The sequence below is a fragment of the Pithys albifrons genome, chromosome 1 (assembly GCF_047495875.1).
Source record: "Pithys albifrons albifrons isolate INPA30051 chromosome 1, PitAlb_v1, whole genome shotgun sequence".
Lineage (NCBI taxonomy): Eukaryota > Metazoa > Chordata > Aves > Passeriformes > Thamnophilidae > Pithys > Pithys albifrons.
The window spans coordinates 86,237,181-86,262,971 of NC_092458.1; the positions used below are offsets into that span (position 1 = coordinate 86,237,181).

Here is a 25,791-nt window from a genome sequence, read left to right on the forward strand (position 1 = left end):
TGCTCTTGTAACAACTCCCAGGCAATTTTATTTAGTTTCTGTTGTAAACAGTTGTCTACTGGGTCAAAAAGACTAATAACATGAAAGAAAGCATATCATTCCTCTGTCAAAGTGCTCTCGATGCTCTCTTCAGGCATTGAAAGAGAAATAGAGATAAAATCTAGCAAAAAGAGATGTTTCAGCAACAAAAGGGAGGAAATTAATCTCTGAATATACACAAGGAACAAGCCTATTCAATAAGAAGATGGTATCTTCACATAGACATTTATTATAGTAGATTTGCTACCTGAAATGCTCTTATAATAATACAACAAAATGAGCCAAGTTCAAGGTAGCAATTGGTAGAGTAACCAGGACAGATATGAGCCTTGGACACTCATATTTTTATTCTGTTATTGTAGCACAAATCCATTTTGAGTTATGTTTTAGGACAACATGCTAGACCATGAGACAAAATGACTAAAAATTATGCCTGTCCAGTTCAACAGACTCCGTTAGGAGCACCATGTGGGCAGTATAAGAATTTACATGTCACAGGTTGTTCATGAGAATTTGGAACATATGTTTTGATCTTGCTTATCTCAACAAGATAGTAATTTTACTTAGATCGCACCTGATGGCTGGAGCCAAATTAGGGATAAATACTCAGAAAGTTACTTCTGAAATGAAATTATTAAAAAATGATCAGTGATGTCTGGACTTTTAGCTGTTATGTGTAATGGAAACTAGGTATAGGTTAAATGTGAAACAGGATAATCAATATGGAAGCTGAAAACTACACTGGCAACTGATGAACGGCCATAAAGCCAATGCTATCTTGCAACCTCTGGCAACACAAGTCTTATAAAGTCCATTTCATTTTCATCACCACTGTGTCTTCTTGCTAGCTTTATTTGCAGAGATTACCAATAATTTTGTGTGAACAAATTTATATTACTCTTAAATTTCAAACAAACACAAAAAAATCCTTTCCCAATACTTTGAAAAATTTTAAGACTTGTATACTGATATTGTAAATTCTAGTAGGATCTTTCAGATTAAGTTATGTTTCTCTCTATATAAGTCAGACCAGAGTACTTTTTTTCTCTCTCATACTACTCAGTGAAATTAATCTCCTCTAAGCAGACACCTTGCATTACCAGCTCCTCAAAAGGCATATGACACTTTTCAGAAGACCACCTTGCCTTTATCTTGATACTCTGTTGTCCTTCACATTGCAAGAGTGGTCCAGAGTCCCATTAAGACTTCATAAATGAAAAAGGCAGTTCCTTATTCACCACTGATTTCATAATCACCCTTAGCATAAACACTTCACATAATGAGCATCTTTACAAAAAACTTGAATATAAGCAATATGATTGCAAAGCTGTCATGTTCCTGGAGTACTGACTGCCCCCCATCTCTTTAAAAATAGTAAGGGAAGCCAGATGCAGTCACATTCCTCTCTGAATTTAGTGCTTGATTAAATCATAAGCAAATCATCAGACTATGATGAGCAAACCACCCTCTATACCTAATGATGTTATAATCATCAAAGCAATGTAAAAAACTGAAATCTCAACGCAAAGGCTGCCTGAGTCTAGTATTTCTAAACATGCATGGGTTGTTGATTAATACATCTTATACAACCACCAAAAGTAGACCAAAACATATGATTCATTAAAGTCTGCTGGCTGGAACTGCTGATTGATTACACTTATCTGGGATCTAGAACAGATTTATGGAAGGTGTCTCTAACTCAGCTTTTGAGGGATAATATTACAGCATTATTGGGTCAAGCAGTAAGTAGTCCATAGGCAGGAATACCAAAACACAAGCATGAACATCAAAGTATATGAGCACATAACAGCAATAAAGGTACATATAAGGAACCTTTTTTTAGCAACTTAAGTACATAAAAACAGTACAAAAAGCTATCCAATTGCTGGTAGAAAATACCTCTAATCAGGTTGCTATGAGTTATATGGCTTTATGACAGCTGCCTTTCAGTCACTAGACCTTCTAGAAGTTACATTAGAATAATATATATGCAGACCCATATTCTGTATATTTTCAGTTTTCTGCAAAAGTTGAGTTCAGTATAATCAAACTATACTCTCCAAAACGAAACAATCTAATAAAGGTTTACCATATCTCTGTCTATTAGGAATCACAGGTATAAAGATCTCTGAAAAAGGAAAGAATGAAAAAAAATTTGGCAGAACTTTTGATATAAGTAGACTGCTGCCTTATTTTTCAGGTAGTCAGATTTGGTACAATGCTAAGCAATAAAAGGGCACCACAATCTGCACACAATATTCCATACACAGATTTTTAGAGGTGGACAAACTGAGGAACCTGGCAGTTCTGTGATGGTTGCGGAGCAAACAAGCAAATGCTAAGAACAGAAATAAAAGATTTTCTGCACTCCATTTATTAAAAGGCTAAAATCCAAAATACTTCATTGTTACTTCTTTTTCTTCTTGATGCAAACGCTTATTTTTTATGTCTCTCATTACATACTCATAGTCATATTCAAACAGCATTCACAACATTCTGCACAGCTGCATTTGGTCACCAGCTCTTTGATGCACTGCACCAAAGCAGTGGTCAGTTGAGAAGATTTTTTCATCCAAGGCCAAGTTTTCATTTTTGTTGGTAGAGATTCTCCTGCTGAGGAACAATCACTAGAATGTACCACAAAAATGATAAATACTTTATATTATTTTGGGCCTGCAGCAGTTTCTCAACCATTCTAGACATTTCCACTCTATAACAGTCCTGTATCTGTAGGACACTTGTGCTATCCCCCATTTTCCCTTTTTTTTTTTTTATTCTTTTTGCAACCCACTGCAGCAAACTGAAGTCACTTAAAAGTCCAATAGATATATCAATCCCAGTAAGGACAGAGCAACCTTCTTTGAACTCAAACAAGGAGTATAATCCTTGTATCCAGACCCAACACCACGGTAAATCCATCAGAGGCCGTGGAGGTATGTACTGGAAAACACCAGAATTCTTCTATTTCCAGGACCATCAGCACACTTAATTTGGAAAAAAAACCCCAACTAGAGGTGTGGCAAGAGGGGACATCTAGGTCAGAGATGTATTTTCTTCAGAAAAAGGAAACCATTAGCCTGAAAAATCAAACTGGCAATGTAGACAATCTCTTAGCAAAATCCAAAATGATTTGCACTCAGAATAAGGTCACCTTTTGAAAATATTATTTCTCAGCTTCATTATGAGCACTTGGTAGGCCTGTATATTGGTGTCATGGCCTTGCCTCCTACATCACCAGGCTTTTGCTGCAAATCTGAAAATCATGGAATAATAGAATGGTTTGGGTGTAAGGGATCTTTAAAACTCATCTAGTCCAACCCCCCTGCAATAAGCAGGGACATCTTCAGCTGGATCAGGTTTCTCTGAGTCCCGTCCAACATGATCTTGAATCTTTCCAAGGATGGAGGATTCACTACCTCTGTTACAGTGTATCTCACCCTCATAAAAGGCTTCTTCCTTTGAATCTAGTGTTTTAGTTTAAAGGTATTATGCCTTACCTTATCACAACAGGCCCTGCTAAAATGTTTGTTCCCATCTTTCTTATAAGCCCCCTTGAAGAATCGAAAGGACACAATAAGGTCTCCTGAGTCTTTCTTCTACAGGCTGAACAACCTCAGCTCTCAGAGCCTGTCTTCATAGGCGAGGTGTTCCATCCTTCTGATAATTTTTCTGGCCCCTCTCTGAACTTGCTCCTTCTTGGATGTTCTTCAAAACACACTTACAAACATCAGCAAGAAAATGGTTTGGTATGATATCTTTGTTTTCAAAGTTTGCAAACCATCAATTACTTTAATGACAAGAAAAATATTACCAGAAGGAGATTTCTTTAATTATTCTGGTTTTAAATGATGGAACAATACAAAAAGGGGTGATTTTCCACGTCTAAAATTACCAAGAAAGAACTGTGCTTGTCTCTGAAGACTGCATTATCTCATCCCTTTCACACATAAGGACTATTCCATGTTTTCTAAGACCTCAAAGCTGGTTCCAAGTCTGGTACAAGTCGGGCATAACTTCATGAGTATTCACAGAGCAATGCAGGCACCAGTAGTATATTCTTCATTCACCTGGGTATATTCACTTGAGCACAAGTCCTATGAGAAAAGGCTAAGGGAGCTGAGGTTGTTTAGCCTGGAGAAGAGGAGGCTAAGGGGAGACCTTATTACTCTCTAGAACTACCTGAAGGGTTATTGTAGCCAGGTGGGGATTGGTCTCTTCTCTCGGGCAACCAGCAATAGAACAAGAGGGCACAGGTTTAAGCCCTGCTAGGAGAGGTTTATGTTTGATATCAGAAAGAAATTCTTTACAGAGAGAGTGATCAGACATTGGAATGGGCTGCCCAGAGAGGTGGTGGATTCACCTTCCCTGGAGGTTTTTAAGATGAGACTGGATGTGGCATTTAGTGACATGATCTAGTAATCAAAGTGGGGTTGGATCAAGGGTTGGACTTGATGACCTCAGAAGTCTCTTCCAACCCTGTTGATTCTATGATTCCTTAATTTGACTTCTAGGAATCTGAGCTTGACAAGCCTTTCCTGATAGAGCTGACCCTTAGGCGTAGTCTTTAATTTCTAACAGGGCCTTCAAGTTATCAACAGCCAAAGTATTTAACATAGAGCAAACAAATGTCCAAGGCAATATTGCTGCCATTTTGAAACTGCCCTTTTACCAAATGCTGCTGAGGTACTGCCAACACACTGGCAGTCTGGGAACCATGGAGGGTTTACAGTGGGTTTAGCCATTGACAGAAGGGTGCTTGCAGTTACAGTGGACGTACTAGGGCCAAACCCAAGGGATATATGCAGGGAAGTGGAGAGGCAACATTAAGAAAGAAGACTGAAAGGAAAAGAAAGCATCCATGTGCTACTCATCCTTTTTCAAAACCACCTCTGAGGAAATGGACTGTTAAAACTGTGAATAATTCTGCGAACAGGAGTGAGAAAAGAATGGCCAGAGAGAAGCTGTGAGAACAAGGACCTAATCCAGGGTAGAAGCAGCCAGTGAGGGGATGGGAAAATGTTCCTCGTTGTACAAGGAGCTGAGTGGCACAGGGCCTTGGTGGGGATACTGCCAGGGGAGGAAGGCATTGCTGGAACAGGCACCACCACCTGAGCTCCAGTAGCAAAAATATCTCTATTTAAAAAAACAGTCAGTTTGTGTATAGCTAAGTGATCACAGAAGCTTCCCTTCCACTACTGCCCTTGCTGGGGCAGTTTTGCTGTCCCTTTCAGCCCACTGAGGTTCCAGATGCACCTCCACACACCCAACCCTATAACTCCAAATCACTATCCCAAATAAGGATGCTCATAAACACTGGCTGATGACAGGACCTCAGAGACCACAGGGCACAGCTGCTATTTCAAAGCTGTGGTTGGTGTGCAGAATTCAGCCTTTAGTGGCAAAGGCACTGCAGAGATTCATGTGGGTCTTGGGTTGGTACTTTTTCAAGAAGCATAGCAAGTTAGAGCTGGGATATATCTTCCATGATTTTCACACATAAAAATTAAAAGAAAAGCAAATGAATAGTCAAGGAAATTACACAATAATGGGGGTTGCTTTTCCATCACCTTACACCCAGCTTTAATGTTTCAATTAAAATGCTACTTCTCTGATTCCCCAGCTCTTTATGCTTCACTCTGTCCTAATTGAAAGTTCCCCAAACGTGAAAAGTAATAGTCAGACATTGGAAGTTAGGGGTGGCTTCCGGTCTCTGCTGACCTACAAAGAGCAATGAAGCAATGCAAAAAATTAAGCTTGCTCTACTCCTCTTTTTCCCTGTCAAGGCTGGAAGGTGCTACCAAACAGGAAAAATGAAGAGTGTGGGGATACAGTAGCATTCTTTCCTGATACTTTTCAATTATAGCACAAGTACAGTGTGGAAATGAGCCATGTGGCACTTTCAATCTAGTTTATAAACTTCAGGGCTTAGAGGGAGTAAATAGTTATTCTCAAATTTTTATTTTTAAACATACCATCCTGAATGAAGGAAGCAGCAACATGGAATAAAAAGCTGCATCAATCCACCCAGGAGAACATACTTTGTCAAAGATACGGAAGTACAGTGTCCTCAATGCACAAACCTGCATAAAAAGTATAGTAGCTTTCTTGGCTCCAGAAAGCGGCTATTAAAAAAAATATTTAAGTTACCAGGAGAATATTCCATTAGTGATGTGCTGAAATTAATTTTAGTGAGGTCTCTGTGCTTCATTTGCCAAGAAAACCTAATGCACCAAATGATCCTTCAGTTTCTGATGAATGCCTTTAATCCTGTGTGGCTGAATAATTGCAAAGTACTGACACTAGAGAGCATGGAGTTCTGGAAGTCATAAAATACTCTTAGCAGTGATGTCTGGAGCTTTGAAGGGGATCAAAATATATGTGTTTTCTAAACATCCACTGGGTTAATGAATCTGAGGTGCAACATTATGGTTTTTATCTTCCTTCACTGAAGACTGAACATGGCATATGCGAGAATGAATGCAATTTTGCAACAAAACATGCTTGGCTTTGTCTTTATATTTGTCTTTTTAACTCATAGTTTGACACTTAAGATGTCAGTGAAGGCAGTATATTTTTGCAGTAATTGGGAAAATGCAGGAGTGATATCCATGTTTTCCCCACGTTTTTCCAAGCATACAACTAGGCAGACACTGAGTTCACCCCATGCCAAGAGTAACACAGAAGTAGCAGACTGACCTCGAGGCCAGTACCAGGTGCTTTCAAAGGGAGATGCAAGAAGTGGCAGATTTAAGAGAGAAAGAATGACTCAAAGGGAAAGTTACCTCATGCCCTTCACCCTTTCTCTCATCCTGGATGAAAGATGACTTTCATCCAGAAACACTTGGGCTTTGTCTCTTTTAAATCTTTTGTATTTCTGTTTCTCAAACCTTTTGCATGTGTGAATCAAAGCCACTGTTTATCAAAGAATCAACTTAAAAATCAATTAAGTCTTTATGTTTTCTTTGGTTGGGACTTTTTTGGTTGTTTTGTTTTTTAATTGTTCTGCATGGGTAAAATCTATTCCTGCTGATCATTATTGGCTACTAATGTTGTGCTTTGACAGTGTCGCTCTTTGTTTCCTGAGACACAATGCCTCTGATGGTTCCCCAGAAGACATGCAGCTATGCACAGTTACATACCTGTGATCAGGTATGTAAATATGTAAGTACATTGGCTTTGAAGACAACGAGCTTCTTTTGCAAACAGGGATATTGTCTTTGTAATCTTTTTGTGCTTCAAAAGTAATAAAATGTGGGAAGAAATTCTGCATTCACTCCCAAAACTTGTCTTCTGCGCTGGCATTGTCAGCTTGACTGGACTGCTTACCTGAACTAGGAACACCATATTCAGCCAGGGGAAGAGTGTCAAGAATGCTATTTGCCTGACCACCAGAACCTCCTACCAGAGCCATCTGATTGAGGGACAAAGCAGGTTGTTCCATTACATCCTAGTTTTCCAAATTAAAGTGAGAATAATTTGGGGATTTTTTATTTGGTGTGAGTTTGCAAACAACCACTTCCCATTACTGGGGAAATTAATTAAAGCTTTTCATTTCAGGCCTGGAAAAGCTACCAGTCATTCAGTGCATTCCTGAGCTCCGGAAACCTGAGCCAATATATACTGGGCTTTGATTTTTGCTATTATTTGGTCCAAGTCAATTTCTCTTCTATGTTTCAGTTGCCCAGGGGAAGCCAAATTCTCTTGCAGTTGAAATTGGTGGTATCAAAAGAATAATTCTTAAGGAACATCAGTGGCAGGGTAAATGTAAATCTTGTTCAGTGTTGACTTCCAAGGTCTTTAGCCCTGTGTCAGTTGTTTTTCCATCAGTCAAATAATTCAGGAAGGACACAAAGCATACATGTGACATGACTGTAAGATTTAATGGCTTTCAACATGCTATCTGAGCGAAAAAACAAACCAAAGATTTTATTGACTTCTTCAACTCATTCCTTTCAGGAGCTATTTTGCAGCAAAAGTTTTTAATGGATCAATAGCATAATTCAGTCCATATGAATAATTTCGTAAGTCTTGGGTTTCTGTGAATTCTCTGAATATATCCATTTTACTTAAAATCTCAGTAAGTCAAGAATCAACAAGTGGAAGATTAAAGACTTTGTTCTGAGAAGGGGAGAGAAATGAAATGCAGTAAAAAACTAGTAGAAAACAGTGAGAAAAGAGAAGGGAAGGGAAAACTGTTCTTAAAGAATATTTCTAAATATTCAATAGGAGCATATGAAGAGTGGACATAGCATAAACTGACCACTGACAAAAGTTTAATAACATACAGTAGTTACAGTAAGGACTCTGCTTACTTGGCCAATTTCTGTTCTCAGTTTTACAAGTGTAAAGCACATGATATGAATGCATGACATTGCAAGCTACCTAAAAAAAGCATGTTCTCCCTGTGACTACTAATAACAAGCTATGGTCCTAAGTGGTAATTCTCACCAAAAGATCCTTGGCACTCTTTGCCATGGAGTTGCATTTTATTGGGAGAAATGGAAGCATAGTTATGCAAAAAAGTTTCTCTGAAATAAAGATTTTATAACAAGAAAACCTTTTCTCGGTTAGTTGATTGTGAGTTAGGCTATCTCTTGCCATGACCTGCCTCTGAATCAGAAGGCTGTTACAGTCTTGAGATTAAGAGCTTCTTTGATCAGGCTCAGTCCTATGTTAACATGTATAAATGGCTTTGGGAACTGATTTTGTTTCATATCCTGCCAAGAGTGTGGGCAAGCCAAGATAATAGTTGACCACTTATACCCAGCTGTGCAGGAAGCCCTTGTGAGTTTCTGTTCCAGTAAAACAGTATCATACTCAGAGAGCATCCAGAATAATTCATAACTATGATCTAAATTTTGGTTTGTTTACGGTTAAAAAGGGAATCATTTTAGCATCCAGAAATGGGGAAATAAGTAGAGTAACAGAACACTCCAGAGAAAAGCACAGCCCAAATATTGCCACAGTCATTGGTGACTGCAATAAAATGTCATAGCATTGCCTTTCAGTATGCCCTGAAGCTGCAGGATGCTGCACAATACAGTATTTAATAATTATCTCAATAGGTTTTTAAAAGGCTAGCATAGCATCAAATGAAACCCTGTACAGTAAAAGCAACTCAAATAAGAAGGAAGAACTCTGAAATCACAGGATATGATCCAGAGAGTATTTAAATTCCAAAGGCATTAGTGTATTGCTCAAAGTGATTTAAGTATCGTCTTCCTGGTTTTGACTTCAAAGGAATTTCTGTGGATCTTGAATAACAAAAGTTCGGCCTGACATGTTGGGTTTCATACAAACACAATTATAGAACCTTGAAAGCAATACAGAGCTGTACAGAAATGTGCTGTCCAATAAGGATGCCCAATAAGAGTACTAGCTCTTAATAGAGCAATAGAGAGGGCAAAGTATAATAAATAACCACAGGCTTGATTCCACTGTTAACAGATGTACTCTTGCAGAAGCGCAGATGAAAGTTTTCTCCCTTTCACAGCTTGCTTGTGTCAAAGCATACAGTCCTTTCATATCTTTTTCATCTGACTTCTATAAGTGTTACCTACAACTTACACAGAATATAACCTAACCCTAAGTAGTATCAGTTCCTTACAACTAAGATGCATGCTAGAGTTGATATGGCTTTGATACCTTAAAATTACTCCTGTCCTGAAGACTGAATTGTACTGTATTAAAACTGAGGTCTTACATGAGAAAATGTACTTGTCCTCTGGAGGACAAGGGAAAAAAGTCAAAAACTGTGTCCATCTGTTGTTCGATGAAATTGATAGCAGTACTAGCAGTATTCTGTGTCTATAAGACTTTGTGACAGGAATTCTCTCCATGAGTGGGGTGCAGATCAACAGAAGCATCCAAAAGTGGAAGGATTTACCTTTCATTAAGTTCAGTAGATGTCGAGGAGCTCTAGTCCTCTAATAGATTAGGTCTAGACTGGAATAACCCTCACTGTCCTTTTGTTGACTACAGTCAGGGAACTTGAAATAATCTTACAAACAGACTTTGGGGCTTGGAATTGTGTGGACTAGGATAATTATGACTTGAATAAGATTGTGTGAAACTTTTGATCTGGGACAAAACTGTTGAAGCCATTATCAGAATCTTTGCAGGTTTTAGTAATTCTAGTATCATAAAGCTGCCAACTGTGCAATGCTTACTGGTAGCATTCCAGAGTCTGAAAGCCCGTGCCAAATACTCATCTCCAGTGAATGGCTTGCTCACTTTGCCTCCACAACTAAAAGCCCTTTACACCAAGAGACACTTTTCGTGCCATACAACAAGACTTCCTGTGCTTTGTGCACCTGCAGAGAGTGTCCTGCAGAATAGGTTATGTCCTTTTGGTAGAACAGTTTCCTCATTGCTTGAACTGCAGCCCCTGAAGTGACTGACACAACCACAAATGTTCTTCCCATTCTGGGAGACAGAAATTAGTGAAATAAGTGAAAGCCATCCCACTTGAGAGAAATTTGCAGGAATAAAAAAATTATGTACTGTGACATGGAGAAAAGAGGGTTATGGCTGGAGTCAAGCAAGGTTAAAGAGTGAGAAAGGCTGTAGGAACTGTTTATAATAATGAATAGGAGCATCTGGATCAACTGCCGGGGTCATATTGAAAGTCTGCTTTATGATCCCAGAATAGCCTGCTCATTCATCTTTGATTCACATGGCTCCTTCGAGACACACATACATCTTGGAAGTTGAGCAGTAGTTCAACAATGAACTGCCAACCAAACAGACTTTTTGAAGAGACAGGGGATAGCAAAGATAAGAATGGTTGAGCTAGGATTTGCATATCTGTTCCCACAGAGTCTTTCCTTCAAACTCTTCCTGATTTTCTACACACTGACTACAGGAACTAGTGAGATGATTCCTTTACATCTCTATTCTCTGTAGGAAAATGTTTTCAACTATTTTTATTTTCCTCAGGCATTTTGACGAGACTAGAGAGGAAAAAATGCAGAAGAGAAAGAGAGAGGGGAAGGAAGAATGAGCTGCTCGGTGAATTAATGGTACCCCACAGGATATTTCATCTTCCTGCTTAGAATTCACTTGGCTGTTATGATTGTTAACTGGGATTTCTATAATGAGTTGTGTCTTTTAAAGCAATTAATTTACACAAGGTTAGACATTTCAGAAAGAACCATTGCAGGCCTAGTTGTCCCTTCTGTTTAGCTTCTTCAAGAGAAAGCAAGCAGGAAGTCAGCATTGGTATTTGGAAGGGACCTATCACTTGAGGCATCCTGCAATGGGATAGATACAGGTACAAAAATTTGAGGATAGTTTGTATGCCTGCAGGTTCAAGGATAAGTGAAGATTTTACTTTGCAGTGCTCTATGTAGTCTTTTATAGGACTAATGGAGACCGAAAAGACAGTCTGACAGTTAAAACTGCACATAAAGTCTCTTCAAGTTGACTTTAGAATCAGTAAATTGAATATATGTTCCTAGTAGTTTCAGTAGCTAATGCAACTGTTCCCATGACACTAAGGACTAGGATTTGCTTCTTCCTGTTTATTAAGAGTGCTAAAAGAGTGGAACCTTGACCATAAACCCTATATGGTTTAATGGAACAGTTTTTTATTATTTTTAATGTATCTTACTTCAGTGCACTGCAGGCAGCATAAAAGTAATCTCCAAAAGGAAAGTTGAAATGTAGTGCAGATAGAAAGAGTCAACTTATTAGGTACAGAAAAATGTATCTCCTTCTTGCCTGGGTGTTTGAGAGTCAATTTAGAAATTAGCATTATATTTATGCAAACATCTCAGAAATTAAGAGAATATTTAAGACTCTTTGGTTTTAAGATTCCAGTTATGGAATCCCACAGGATATCTTGAGACTGGAAGGAACCTCTGGAGACTGTCTAGGCTGACCCCTTCTCTTGAACCATAGTCAGCTAGAACAGATTACTTGGTGTTCAATCAGGTTCTGTACATCTCCAGAGGTATTCAGTATCCAAAGATATTCAAGGATTACACAACATAGCTGGGCAACCTGTTTCTGTGTTTGACTTACAATAAAAAAAGAGGTTTATATTTAAACAGGATTTACTGGAATTGAATTTATGCTTCTTACACAACTGACAATAGACTGACTGTTTTCAGTGGGTATGACATTCATACCCATCAATTAGATCCCCCTCCAAACTTTCTTTTTTAAGGCTAAACAACCCCAGATCTCTCACCTCTCCCCATATGAAAGGTGCTCCAGTCCTTTCATGATCTTAGTGGTCCTTTACTGGACTTCCTCCAGCATGTCCATATAATTCTTGTCCTGGGGAGTCCAAAACTGAACACGTGCCCTAGATGTGATCTCACCAGTGCAGGGTAGAGAGTAATAACTTTCTTGATCTGGGAACACTTTTCTTACTGCATTCAGAGATGCTGTTGGTCTTATTTGCTTCAAGGGCATGCTACTGACTCATCTTCAGCTTTTCCTTGAGGACTCCTAAATCACTTCTTTTTTGCAAAACTCTTTTCCAGCTTTGGTACATGAAGTTATTCATTCTGATGTACAGGATGCTGCATTTCTCTCAACAGGTGTATCAATTGTTAAGGGTGCACTCTGTCCCACTGTCCAATGCATTATTGAAAATGTTAAATTTTATTGCAAATGAGATAGATAGTGTCATTCATCATTTTCAGCCACTGCAGTGAAGAATGATAGGTAACAAAAGCACATGTTTTCTGTAGCAAATACTATTACAGCTAATCTAGTGTACCTTTTACTCATAAACACATAATTTGCAGTGACAGAATTCTTTTTTGGGTCAGTTTCATAAATATGAGCATGCTCATCTCAAACAAAACAAAACAAAACTTAAAAAAAAAAAAAAACAAAAAAACCCCAAACCCAAAACCCTGGTGGGTGCAGGATAAAGAAACTATGATAAAAAACTGACTTAGCAGAAAACTAAAAGTCAGCAACAACTATTCCGGGGAACTGATGTGCTATGCCAACTTATGTATCTATAAGATTGAATCCGCTACCAGCAAAGAATAAACAAAGCCACAGCTGCTGTTGACCGGTAAAAGAGAAATCACTCCCTGGGAGATCACAGCAACTTCCCAGAACTTTCTCATAAGAACTATTCAAACTTCTCACAGAACTCTGGAGATTCACCTGGAAACAATCAGGACATTTCTTCAAAACACTGGACTTCTGAGATATGGAATATAGCCAATTAGAAATGTAGCTTAATGATGTGAGATTCAATGTAGCCATTTAGCACATAGCTTTAACCCTATATAAACCATTTGCAGTGTATTAATAAATTACATTCTACTATAAACCATAATGGTTCATTGTGTGATGTCTTTTGATCCTCCACAAAATTGTTTACTTTATATCTACATCAAAAATGTATAAAAAATAACTAATTGCTTATGTAAAATGAACAAGAACTTCACTGCCTGAAGTCTCCCAGACAAGTCCAAACCCTTGCTGAGGAAGCCTGGCTGACTCCAGTCTCTGTGAGACTTGTTCTGTTGTTGATCAACCTCATTGTGGGAGAATTTTCTTGAGTGTCATAATAGTAACACTTCACATAATCTATAGTAACTGGAAAGCAATGGTCTGAGTTTTCTTTTATGGTCCTTATAAATTTAATTTTAAAATTTGTGGGGAAAAAGAAACAGTGAAAAGACCTCACAAAGGCAAAATACTTTCCTGGATTAATTAAAAGTTTAGGAAATTTGTTCTACTGGAAGTCTTCCTAGCATCTCTGTGAATTTACACACTATAATAAAATATCAGTTGCATCTGAAGATCTACAACCGTATAATTACATGTTATATCTTTGTAGGAACTGAGAAACCAATGTTAAGTGCAAAGGTCCACAAAGCTCATAAGGTTCCACCTTTAAATTGTATTGAAATCTGGAACATTTAAAATACCATATTCATTTGCTGCTCTAAAGTAGGACAACTTGCTACAGGCATAACAAGAGGCTGTGTGAGTAGTGTGAGAACTAAAGTGCCAAATTAATGACCCAGAGTTATGGTAGGAGGAGTTGGGACTAGATGGTCTTTAAGGTCCATTCCAGTCCCATAACATTCTATGATTCCATGTTGTGTTTCACTGGAATTGACCTGGCTCTTGATTTCAGTAAGGAACCATATTTTCAGGCCATCATTTTTTGAAATCTCTAGCTTTCATTTGTCCTAAGTGAGTTGGTAGATTACCTGCATTATCCTTTAGAAATACAGGTTCTCTTCAAGCACCTGCAGGGAAAATGCACATGTGCTCCTCCTATCCAGCTGCTGGTGCATCCAAGAGGATATATTCTAAAATCAAAACAATACATCTCAAGGAAAATCTTCTGGATACGGTGCTTGACATGCATCCCATGGAATGATTTCATTTTGTGTGCCAGCAACAGTCATCACATTCTTAGCCAATTATTTAACTCATCATATTGACTAATAAAAATGATTGGATACCTACCAAAAAATTGTGACTTGGACTTCCCCATCCTTTCATGCATTACAAACACCAATGTTATTTGTCAAGAAGTACACACTATACAAAAAACCTAGTATGTGAAGATGCCTGTAATTATTATTTATAAATAAATACATCACTGTGTTCTAGGGCACTGACACTCTACGATGATTTAAGTCTCTGGACCAGGCTGAGAAAAATGTGAAATTATTCTTACCCTGCTTTCTAGGTCAGGAAAACTGGTTAAATTTCTTTGCACAATGTAAAAATTGTAAAAAAATTATCTGTTCCTCCAATAATTAAGGGCAACATGAATCATAGACTCTTCATCATTTTGGGTCACCACTTCATGCACATACCTATTTCATTAGCAAAAAACTTTTTTATCCATTATCTACTCTACCTGTATTACCAACTTTGATGACTTCTGCTCCTTACAGAGAACTGACTACTATAAAGGATTGCATAAAGTCCAGTTTTGTGCATACCTTCCTCTCCATGCATAAGTAGCATTAACAACCTGGAGAATTTCCAGCATATGGCCAACAAGTAGATTAGTGTCCAAGATGATGAGGTGGCACATGACATACAAGAAGAAACAAGAGAGTTGTTCTTCTTCAGCTTGGACAGAAGACTGCTAAGGACAGGTGCAGCAGTGGGAGGTGTAATTCCAATCTTTCACTACCAGAAAAGGCAGAAGTAGGGACATAGAAACAGTACATGACATAATGACAAGAGGGAATGGTTACAAGTTGGAGGAATAAAAGGGTACAAAAATGTCCTTGGGGGTCCTACAGTGCTAGAACAAAAAATACCAGAAAGACTGTAGAACCTCCCTCCTTGGAGGTTTCCAACTCTCAACTGGGTAAGTCCCTAATCAACCTCTTTTAGGTTAAAAACTGGTATTGCTTTAAGTTGGAGGGTCGACCATGGACCCCCCACCCTGTATGTTCCTTCAGGCAAAAAATAATCTGTGATGCTATCAAATAGCGTCTTTATTGCCAAAGAGCACAAATAGTGTCTGTATTGTCAAAGAGCACAAAGCGTAGTCTGGACATGACACTCCAGTGCTATTTTTTGCTATAAAGATCCCTGTGTATTTCTTTTATGTTGAACAAAGTGGAAATAACTAAAGTGTCCTCATCTTAAAAACTCCAGTATGTATAGCTAAGACACACAAAAAGGCAGGAAGATAAACACATAGAAAGGTGATATGATTTACTCAAAGATCAGTGCAATAATACAAGATTACTGACAGAGGCAGTTAGGACTTGTGAGTTTTACCACTGAGCAATATACTAGGGGAAAAAAAAGCTTTTCTTTCTTTATGTTGTTAAAATGCTACACTTGTTTATGACCTGATACAGACATTCCTATACAGTCATTAACAAGAACAGTTTTAATTATTGGGCTTGCCAATAAGTGTTTCGTTAGGATGACTTGGACGTGTGGAAGAAGAGAAGCAGGAAATGATGGAAGAGGCAGCAGAAGCAAGGAGTGGCAGCAGGCAGCAGCAGAAAGTCATGGAGAAGGATAAAGAGGAGGCAGAGCAGATGACAGACAAAGTGGCAAAAGGCTGCAGTGGAAGCAGAGCAGAAGCAGGTGACAGAGGAGATGACAGAAGAAAAAGGCAGAAAAAGGTGGTAGTGATGAAGATGATAGATGAGGTGACACAGTAGGTGACAGAAGAAGGTGACAGAAGAAGTTGTAGGAAGAAGGTGAATAAGAGAAGGAGGAAGGGATGGAAGGGGACAGAGGCAACAGGTGGAGGAATACAGTGGCTAAAGGTGGAAGTCATGGAAGAGTGTGGTGGTGCAATGCAGTGTTAAAGGCAGAGAAGAGTGAAGACAGTTTTGACATATGGAGGCAGTGGCTGATTAATTCAGCAGTGGAAAGTGTCAGCAGTGGGAGGTGGAGGAAGCAGAAGGCAGGAACAGGAGGCAGAGATGGAATCTGACAGCAGACTGTGTTGACAGGAGACAGCAGCAGAAAGCAGTAGAGGAAGGCAGTAGAGAAAGATGGTGCACAAAGGCAGCAGCAGTGGAAGGAGCCATGAGCAGAAGATGGTGGAAGAAGACAGAAGAAGGTGGAGGTGGCAGAAGAAAGGAATTTGTGTTGGAAGCTGTCAGTGGCAGATGAAGGCAACAGAAACAGGCAGAAGAATAGGAGGAGGCAACAAAATATGGCAGAGGAAGAAAGCCACAGAAGATGAAAAGCAGAAGGAAATTGGGGAGGAAAAGAAAGTAGGTGTCAGGAGAAGGAAGAAGCTACAGAGAAGGCAATGGGGGAAGGCAGCAGAAGAAGACATCGGAAGAAGAGAAGAAGGAGGGGATGGAAAAAGGTGGTGAGAGAGAGGATGGAACAGACTGTGGAAATAAAGAATGAGGAAATGACTGATAAGGCAATGGAAGAAGATGGTGGATAAAGGCAGTGGAAGAAGAATGAAAAGACAACAGAGAAGATGAAGGAAAAATGTGGCAGAAGAAGTGAAGGAGAAAGCAATAGTGCTGGAAAAAGCCAGTGGAAGAAGAGAGGGCAGACATGAAAGAGGATAGGAAGGAGGAAGGCAGCAGAAGTATGTGACAGAAGAAGTAAAGGAGAGGTGACTGAGGAGGCAAAAGAAGAAGGCAACAGAAGAAGGTGCTGGCATTGCAGAAGGAGTTGATGGAGAATGTGATGAAGTAAGTGACAGAAGAAGACACCAGAAGAAGGTGGTGGAAGAAAAGGAAGAGGCAATGAAGGAGGTGACAGGTGAAGAAAAGGAGTGGTAGAAGAAGGGAAAGAGGAAGGTGAAGAAGAAAGTGATGAAAGAAGTTGGTGAAAGAAAAAAAGGAGGTGATGAAGAAAGTGACAGGAGAAGGTGGCAGAAGGAGGAGGCAATAGAAGAAGGTGGCAGAAGAAGTGGTGGAAGAAGGCAGTGGAAGAAAATAGTAAGGGACAAGGAGTACAGAAGTAGGTGGTGAAGGAAGGCAAGAGAAGAGAAAGAAGAGGCAATGGAGGAGATGATGGAGGAGGTGGTGGTAAAAAAAGAGAAAGAGGAGGTGATGGAAGAAGACAGCAGAAGAATGAATAGGAAGAAGAGAAAGGGAAGGGATGGAGAAGGCAATGACAGGGGTGATAGAAGAGATAGGGGACGAAAGTGATGTAAGATGAGAAGGAGGAGGAGATGGAAAAAAGTGGTGAAAAAAAATGGCAGAGTTGATAGAAGTGATGGAAGAAAGTGATAGAAGAATGTGGCAGCAGTAAATGAAGAAGGTGATGGAGGACGTGGTGAAAGGCATTAGAAGAAGAAAAGGAGGACAATACACAGAAGGCAATAGAAGATGAACATGGTGGAAGACAAGGGGGAGGAGGGGATGGAGAATGTGGTGGAATAAGGCAGCAGAAGGAAGTGTCAGATGAAGGTGATAGAAGAACAGGAGGAGGACAAATAAGGTTGCAGAAGAAGTGAAGGTGACAGAGGAGGGGACAGAAGGAAGTGGCAAAATATGTCAGGGAAGAAATAAAAGAGAAAGAGAAGGTAACAAGAAAAGGTTGTGGAAGAACACAGCAGAAGTAAGGAAAGGGGAAACCATGGAGGAGGTGATGGAGGAGGTAATAGAAAATGATGCTCTGAGGAGTCTTTATGTTGCTTAGGAAAGACTGGTATTTTACTCCCCTTCCAGAACTTGAAACCACTAGGGCAAGTATTCCATCATTAAGTGCTATTCCTACTTTGATCTCTGCCTGAACAAGAAAAATCCAACAGCACTGTAAGATAAAACCACCTTCTAACACACATCTTTGTCAGGTCAGACCCCCCACATCCTGCTCAAAAGGGGTTGAGATGCTCCCAGGAGACCTTCTATGCTCCAGAAAATGAAGGGATGAGTTTGGGCAACTCCAAATTTATGCAAGACTTCAGGAACTCTGACTGTCCTTCAGGAACTCTGACTGAGTCGTGGGTGACAGAGTGGCAGATGGGTGAGAGTCCAGAGAGATCCATGATGATCTGTGGTCTCTTGCTGGGCTATAGTAGCAGGACACTGTCCAACACCAGGCCATTCCTGGGGATGAGGGAGATTGTATCAGATGCCCTTCAAATTCATAGCCCTTCAAGACTTTTTCTTCCATAAATCTGTCCCTGCTCTTTTTGAGACCATGTAAATCTTTTGCAACTTCTCCCCCAGAAACCTGTAGGAAGGACTTCACAGCTTTCCTCATAGAGGAGGAAGTGTTTTGAACCAGCCACCTCCCCCAAGCTTTGCATGTTTTTCCCTGATTTTCTGAGAGACAGACACAAAACAAACCATCTTTGCCCTGACTCTTCAGGCCACTCATTTGATTCTTCCCTGTCATGTTCTATGACTTTCTTTCCCTCCCAGACATGGAGAATCCATGTCTCTGGCATGATTAGAAATAGAACAAAAGCACTGGTGACCATTGGCAAAATAGGAACACATGCAAAAAGAACAAGTCAAGAAACTGTGACATCAGCCTTGCTCAGGTGTGGAGAGCTTTGGAGAATGTAGCAGCTGCGCCCAGAGAAGAGAGACTTCGAAAGAGAGATTCATTGGACTCTCCACCACCAAGCTCTGAGATGTAAAAGGACTAACCTCAAAAGCTCCTCTGATTTATGTACAAGGGTAGCTTTATCTCTGTCAGCCCACAGTCTCACCAGGTTTCTCTTTCCCAGGATCTTGCATCAGCCGGGACAAAGGTATTTCTTTATCTGAGTCCAGTATTGATACAGCTGACTGAAATACTTGAAGTAGGAACATGGAGTTCTGGAAGTGCAAGCTGCCACTGCTTGTCCATTGATAATACCTAACACAGCTGCCCTCCATTCACCAAGCCTCCTCCTTCCTATGCCTCTGGAGCCACCAGCTTTCTTCTGCAGCATCACTGCATGACATGAGAGATTGGTTTGCACCAGCAGATGAACCACCTTGACTGTATTGTTTGGAAGACCCCATAAAAAACCTAATAGGACTATGGAATGTTCAGCAGCATATCTGATGACAGCCTGTCTCTATGCCAATGGCATGTTTCGAACAAAGAAATTTTAAATCCACATGGAGGTCACATTATATGCTGTTGTAGACTAGAAATGCTTCCTGTTTTGTTTAGTTATAATAGGATTGGAAAGCTTCAGTAATTTTTGTCAGGCTTACTCATATTATGGACCTTTTCCTTTCCACAGGAAGCTTCTAATCCTTATTTCTTTCACAGAATAAAACATGCTTTTAAGAAAGCTGGGCACTGATACCAGTTTAAAGGCCAACACAATTCATGCAGCCCTTGGACTTGTGCTTTAACATAAAGGAAAATGTCCATCTGGACAGTGGCACTGTGGTTATCAGTCCTCCAGGGCTCTCAAAGAAAAGGATCATGGAATGGAGTAGAAAGAGTATTCCTATTTAGTCTCTCATGCTATTCACGCATCTCAAAGAATATGCCTTCTGTTTAATGACTCTTCAGAGTATCCCTTGTCTTTCAGAAGATAACATAATGAAGTTGGCAACTGTATAGAAAATGATTATTTATCAAATGCCTTAAGCTTTAGCAAATTTTGCATCATGACAGAACTCCTGATCCTTCCCAAGAAGGATTTCATAAGATCTCACTGCTTGTGTTCACAGCATTCTTTTTCATATGCATTATATGGATAAACATCAGCACTATCCCAAAATTCTTCTGTGGCAAAAACAAGTGTCTACTTCTAAAGATGAATAACAAACATGGTTTGGTACTTGGGCAGATATTTTCATACAGATTAAGAGAGAGAAATTAGGAAAGGGAAATGGTGAGCATTCCCACATTTGAAATACTTAACCTGGGAAGTAGTGGAGGACACAAAATCATTTTTGGCGTACTCCCTTTTAAAATTACTTATGACGAATTTTATTTAGGTGAACAGTGGCTTTTATATGACAAAAAGACACGCATATTATTCTACTGCACTTTGGCCACAGCAACCCCATGCAGCGCTACAGGCTGGGCACAGAGTGGCTGGAGAGCAGTCAGGCAGAAAGGGACCTGGGGGTACTAATTGACAGGAAGCTCAACATGAGCCAACAGTGTGCCCAGGTGGCCAAGAAGGCCAATGGGATCCTGTCCTGTATCAAAAATAGCATGGCCAGCAGGACCAGGGAAGTGATCCTTCCCCTGTATTCTGCGTTGGTGAGGCCACACCTTGAGTGTTGTGTTCAGTTCTGGGCCCCTCAGTTCAGGAAAGATATTGAGGGGCTGGAGCGGGTCCAGAGAAGAGCAACAAGGCTGGTGAAGGGACTGGAGCATAAGTCCTACGGGGAGAGGCTGAGGGAGCTGGGGGTGTTTAGTCTGGAGAAGAGGAGGCTCAGAGGTGACCTCACCACTGTCTAGAACTACCTGAAGGGAAGTTCTAGCCAGGTGGGGGTTGGTCTCTTCTCCCAGGCACTCAGCAGTAGGACAAGGGGGCACAGGCTTAAGCTCTGCCAGGGGAAATTTAAGTTGGAGATTGGAAAAGAATTCTTTCCAGAGAGAGTGATCAGTCATTGGAATGGTCTGCCCAGAGAGGTGGTGGATTCTCCATCCCTGGAGGATTTTAAACTGAGATTGGACGTGACACTGAGTGCCATGATCTGGTAAATGGACTGGAGTTGGACCAAGGGTTGGACTTGATGATCTCAGAGGTCTTTTCCAACCCAATCGATTCTATGATTCTATAAAGGAATTTGCTAAAGTAAACTTAACAAAGTTAGCCACTATATTTATAGGTTTCTCCCTCTGCCCCTAAATAAGTGCATTGTATCTTTTTGTTCACTACCTACAATATTCAACTTCTATAAAAATATGCATTTTTAAGAAAGACTTGATCAGTGCAGAGGAATCTCAAAGGGGTTTGAGAGCTGCTCTCCACAGGGGCTGAGTATTAGAATAACAAAGTAAAAAGCTATACATCTTCCAAAGCCAAAACATATTTTAAAATTCAATTCTGCCCTCTGGAATAATCTAAAATAGCTCTCTGTCTTAGGACAGGTTTATGATTAACAGATATGTTATTTGTACTTTCTACTAGTGCCTGTTAATGCCAAAATTTGGATCTTCAAATTTTCCACTGTGTACTTTTTGTCTAGAGAAAACCTTGGACTAGAGATAAGGCCATTCTCAAAAGTGTATTTCTAGCAGCAGCTCCCACTTCAGTCAACCGGTTTGGACTTGCAGCTGAATCAAGACCATGAAGTGCCTCCTGTTTCTCGCCTTTATTGGGGTGGCTGGTGAGTATATCTTTTACTTCTATTTCAATGATTTGAAAGGAAGCTCATTGTCAGAGGAAAATGGCAAGATAGCCTATTGTGGGTAAGGCACATCCTATTTCAACTTGCAGAAGTTTTATGGCATTGTCCTGCAACTTCTGTCTTCGGTCATTATTACTTTTGTCACAACACAGGGAATGAACGGCTGCATAGGGGTTTCTCACCCAGTCACACAGGAATGTGTCCATAGCTCCAGAAAAAGACGGCCTGTATCTTAAAGACTGAGAAGTACACAGATAACAGTTCTGACTCAGGAAGTCAAAAGGCTGCTGTAAAATGTTGCACTCTGGGGAGGTGCTTGCTCCAAGGCAATAGCGCTGCAAACCTGTTTTGTACTTCTGTGTTCAGTCCAATATGGATCATTTTTGCAGACAGGATCCTAGGGAAGACACACTTTCCATCTACTCCAACAAGAGCATTTCTCTGTTCCTATGTTGACTCAGGGAGTAGGTGGCAGTACTCTAGTTGGGGAGACATGAGACACCAGACTAAGTCTGATCACCTTCTTGGAGGGTGCAGCAAATGAATGTCCATTGCACTTGCTGACCACTGCAACATTGAGTGTTTATAGAAGTGGAGCCTACAATTGAGGTGGTTCAGACAGGAAGACATAGGGGCACGAGATACCTAGGACCAGGTGTTGACATACGTGACTTCTCTCCCAGTTGCCTTCCCCACCATTGCTGAGGATGATGATGACAAGATCGTGGGAGGCTACACCTGTGCAGAGCACTCTGTTCCCTATCAGGTGTCCCTGAATTCTGGATATCACTTCTGTGGAGGTTCCCTCATCAGCAGCCAGTGGGTGGTGTCAGCTGCTCACTGCTACAAATCGTGAGTGGAAAAAATTACAATCCCCTATAACCTACTTTTGTCTTCCAGCTCCCTTCTAGCAGCAATTCTGAGTTGTGAGATACAAATACGGAAGTAGCTCAGTTCTGACCTGAGACAGCCAAGGGATGGGTGGGTCGTTCAGGAAGGTGGGTTGAGGCATCCTAAGGGATTATTCCCCTCTGCAAATGTTTCTGTGAATGCAGAACACTTTCTGAAATGACAATGAAATAATCCAGCAGCAAGTTATGGGTTATCATGTCTTATCAGTTACATGGACCTTCCTAATGCATAGTTCACAGGAGAACACCAAGAGGAATGAATTCAGACTGATAGAGGTTTGCCTTTTTCCAGAAGGTTTGTATAAATCGCTGCTAGATATTCTACTGCCATGCATGAATAAACCTGCAGAAATTCACCAACCCTACTGGGAGCGGGTTAAGATCTCTGTGTGGATCCCCAGGGCTTAATGTAGGACAAGAAAGATAACCTGCCCAGAAATGCTCCTGCGGCAGCCATGCTGAAGAAGTGCACACAGTGAAAAGAGAGCTTTCTCTTAACCTGTGGGTAGCAGTAAAGTACATGCCATGCTTTCTCTTTTCCAGTCGCATCCAAGTGCAACTCGGGAAACATAACCTGGCACTCACAGAATCATCACAGCAGTTTATTAGCTCGGCTAAAGTCATCCGCCACCCTGGCTACAGTGCCTATACCCTGAACAATGACATCATGCTCATCAAGCTTGCCACCCCAGCCCAGCTCAACAAATCTGTCCAGACAATTCCTCTGCCTACCAGTGGCGTGGCCGCCGGAACCACTTGCCTGATCTCCGGCTGGGGCAACACACTTAGCAATGGCAGTGAGTACTCTGTGGGAAGGTACAGCCCTTGGTTGCCGGGAGACTCTCAAAGGCCTCACCATTGACTTCAAACAGGACAGGGTAAAGCACAGAGAAGTTCTGTGCCAGAGGTCTTTTGAGCACTGAGGCAGTGTAGGAGAGTAACCATTTCACTGCAGTAATCATGAGCCTTTCCAAAGTCCTTCGTATTTTGTATTATGAACTCAGATCACTGAACTCACCAGCAGATTCACAGAGCCAATAATTTTTTGGCCTGTTGCTCTCAGCTATCTGCTGCCAAGCACTAGCAATGGAACTAAGGGCAACAGAGCAGTCAGTTCACTGAGAAGGCCCAGGTCCAGGATCGTGGTTATAGAATTCATATAAAACACCTCCATTCTCTTAAAGCAGGGGTTGGTGACTGGTGTCTAATCCACTGATGACATCTAAACCTGCACCAGAGGAGCAGATTGCTGTCCTGAGGCTCAAGTTGCTTGCAGTTTATGTGCCTCAAGAGTGGCTCCACACTTGCCAATTGATGATTTTCCAGGCAGCAGAGAAATTAAGGTGGCTGCAGTGTAGAATGGTGGGCATGTGGGTAGTGTGTGTTCCATCTAAACAGAAGAAATCCATGCTGTGTTTACTGTCCAGAGGAAGGACAACTGCTAGAACAGCCTGTCCAATGATTACCTGTGTGCTAGGAAAGACCTTCTCCAGGCTCTGGAAGAACACCAACCGTGTCATCAACCATCTCTCCCTATTTTCTTGTAGATTCATACCCAGATCTCCTGCAGTGCCTGAAGGCTCCTGTACTCTCCGACAGCGAGTGCCAGGATGCCTACCCTGGGCAGATTACAAATAGCATGATGTGTGTGGGATTCCTGGAGGGAGGAAAAGACTCCTGCCAGGTAAATCATCTGCCTCTCCTCTCCCATTTGCTTCTCTCCTGTCTTCTCTCAGCTGCGGAGGCCTTCGTGGAACAGAACCAGCTATACTCACTGCCATGGCACATCTGTATTTTTGAATGACAAGAGAGGCTTAGGGCACACACATCCTAAGCACCTGTCAAGCCCTGCATCTGGCAAAAACAGGCAGCTTCTTCATCCTTAGCTGTGCTGCCCCTGGATCAAAAGTCAGTCACGGTAGCATTAGGTGGACAGTGCTAATCAGAAATGACCTTTGTAGAACCTTTGTGCAGAGTAAGCCTGACAGAGGTTGCTCAAATGTCAGTGAGTTCAGGGATCTCTGGCTCCTTGCTCAGGCTGTTGCCATTTGCTGAATATCCATATCCTTTGTGTGCACAGGGAGATTCCGGTGGTCCCGTGGTCTGCAATGGACAGCTGCAGGGCGTTGTTTCCTGGGGCATTGGATGTGCCCAGAGAGGCTATCCTGGAGTTTACACCAGGGTTTACAATTTTGTCCCCTGGATCCAGTCCACTATGTCTGCCAACTGAGACACTCTGGTTTGATGTGACCTTTTTTTTCTTCTCATCCTTTCCTCTCTTTTGGGACTGGACATCCCAAACTTATGAAAAATTAATAAAGACTTTCAGGCACCCCTATTTTGTGTGGTGTTTCTCTGGCAACTTTTAAAGGCTGTGATATGGAGGACAGCGTCAGTGAAGAGCACTGGGGGGAAAATATTTAATAGTTGTAGTGCCTCTCAGCTGGCAGGATCATGGAACACTTTGTAGACTCATTTTCAGGAGTCTGTCATATAGTTATTTGCATTTTTTTCTTGAGCCTTCCATTTATGTCAGTTTATCCCATTATGCACTTCCAAAAGATAAACTCAGACCTCTGTCTCCTCCATGTGTAGCTCTTCACTCCCTTTATCATGGAGTCAAGAGACTGTTTGTGGAGAATCACAGATGGGAAGCCAAGACTACAGATGGTAATCACAGAGAGCAAAGTAACTTGAAGAGGTTGAGGGTGGTTGATGCACAATTTCTACATTTCAATTTGTTGGGAGCCATGTGGATGTCACAAGCTTGCAAACAACAAACCCAGCTGTCTAGGACATGAGGTTATCAAGATCACAGACCTCAAGGTGGAGGCAACACAAGAATTAACTTGGGCTATCTTAATGTGACAAGAGTAATTCCCTGTAGCCAAATGCATGGGCTGTTTTCCTACCTGCCCTGTACTGACAGTTCAGTTTATGGCTTAAAGGGGTGAAGAAAGCAATGGAAGCTAAACTGTTTCTGCCCACAGCAGGAGATCTCCCAGGTTAGCCATAGAATGGCCCTGGTGACCAACACAATGACAAAGAGGAATAAGACCATGAGAAATTTTCTTAAGAGATTGTTACGGGTTCCTAGCATTGGGGGTTTTTGCCCATAAACTACATCCTTT

The 25,791-nt window shown here is 40.9% G+C and overlaps 1 protein-coding gene across 4 annotated transcripts in view; it reads left to right on the forward strand.

The window, feature by feature from the left end:
• Positions 1-25,791, forward strand: part of LOC139673052 (trypsin I-P1-like) — a 75,261-nt gene that overhangs the window by 45,579 nt on the left and 3,891 nt on the right. Inside the window, exons 1-6 of one of the 4 annotated variants that reach the window (XM_071558005.1) lie at positions 7,154-7,188; positions 21,588-21,728; positions 22,433-22,601; positions 23,204-23,457; positions 24,208-24,344; positions 24,741-24,890. In XM_071558005.1, coding sequence (XP_071414106.1) covers positions 21,689-21,728; positions 22,433-22,601; positions 23,204-23,457; positions 24,208-24,344; positions 24,741-24,890 — 750 coding nt within the window. In that variant the 5' untranslated portion in view covers positions 7,154-7,188; positions 21,588-21,688. Of the gene's footprint in view, positions 1-7,153; positions 7,189-11,031; positions 11,061-21,587; positions 21,729-22,432; positions 22,602-23,203; positions 23,458-24,207; positions 24,345-24,740; positions 24,891-25,791 lie in introns of those variants that run through there. The other 3 variants (XM_071558010.1, XM_071557995.1, XM_071558019.1) reach the window with 3 other exon arrangements.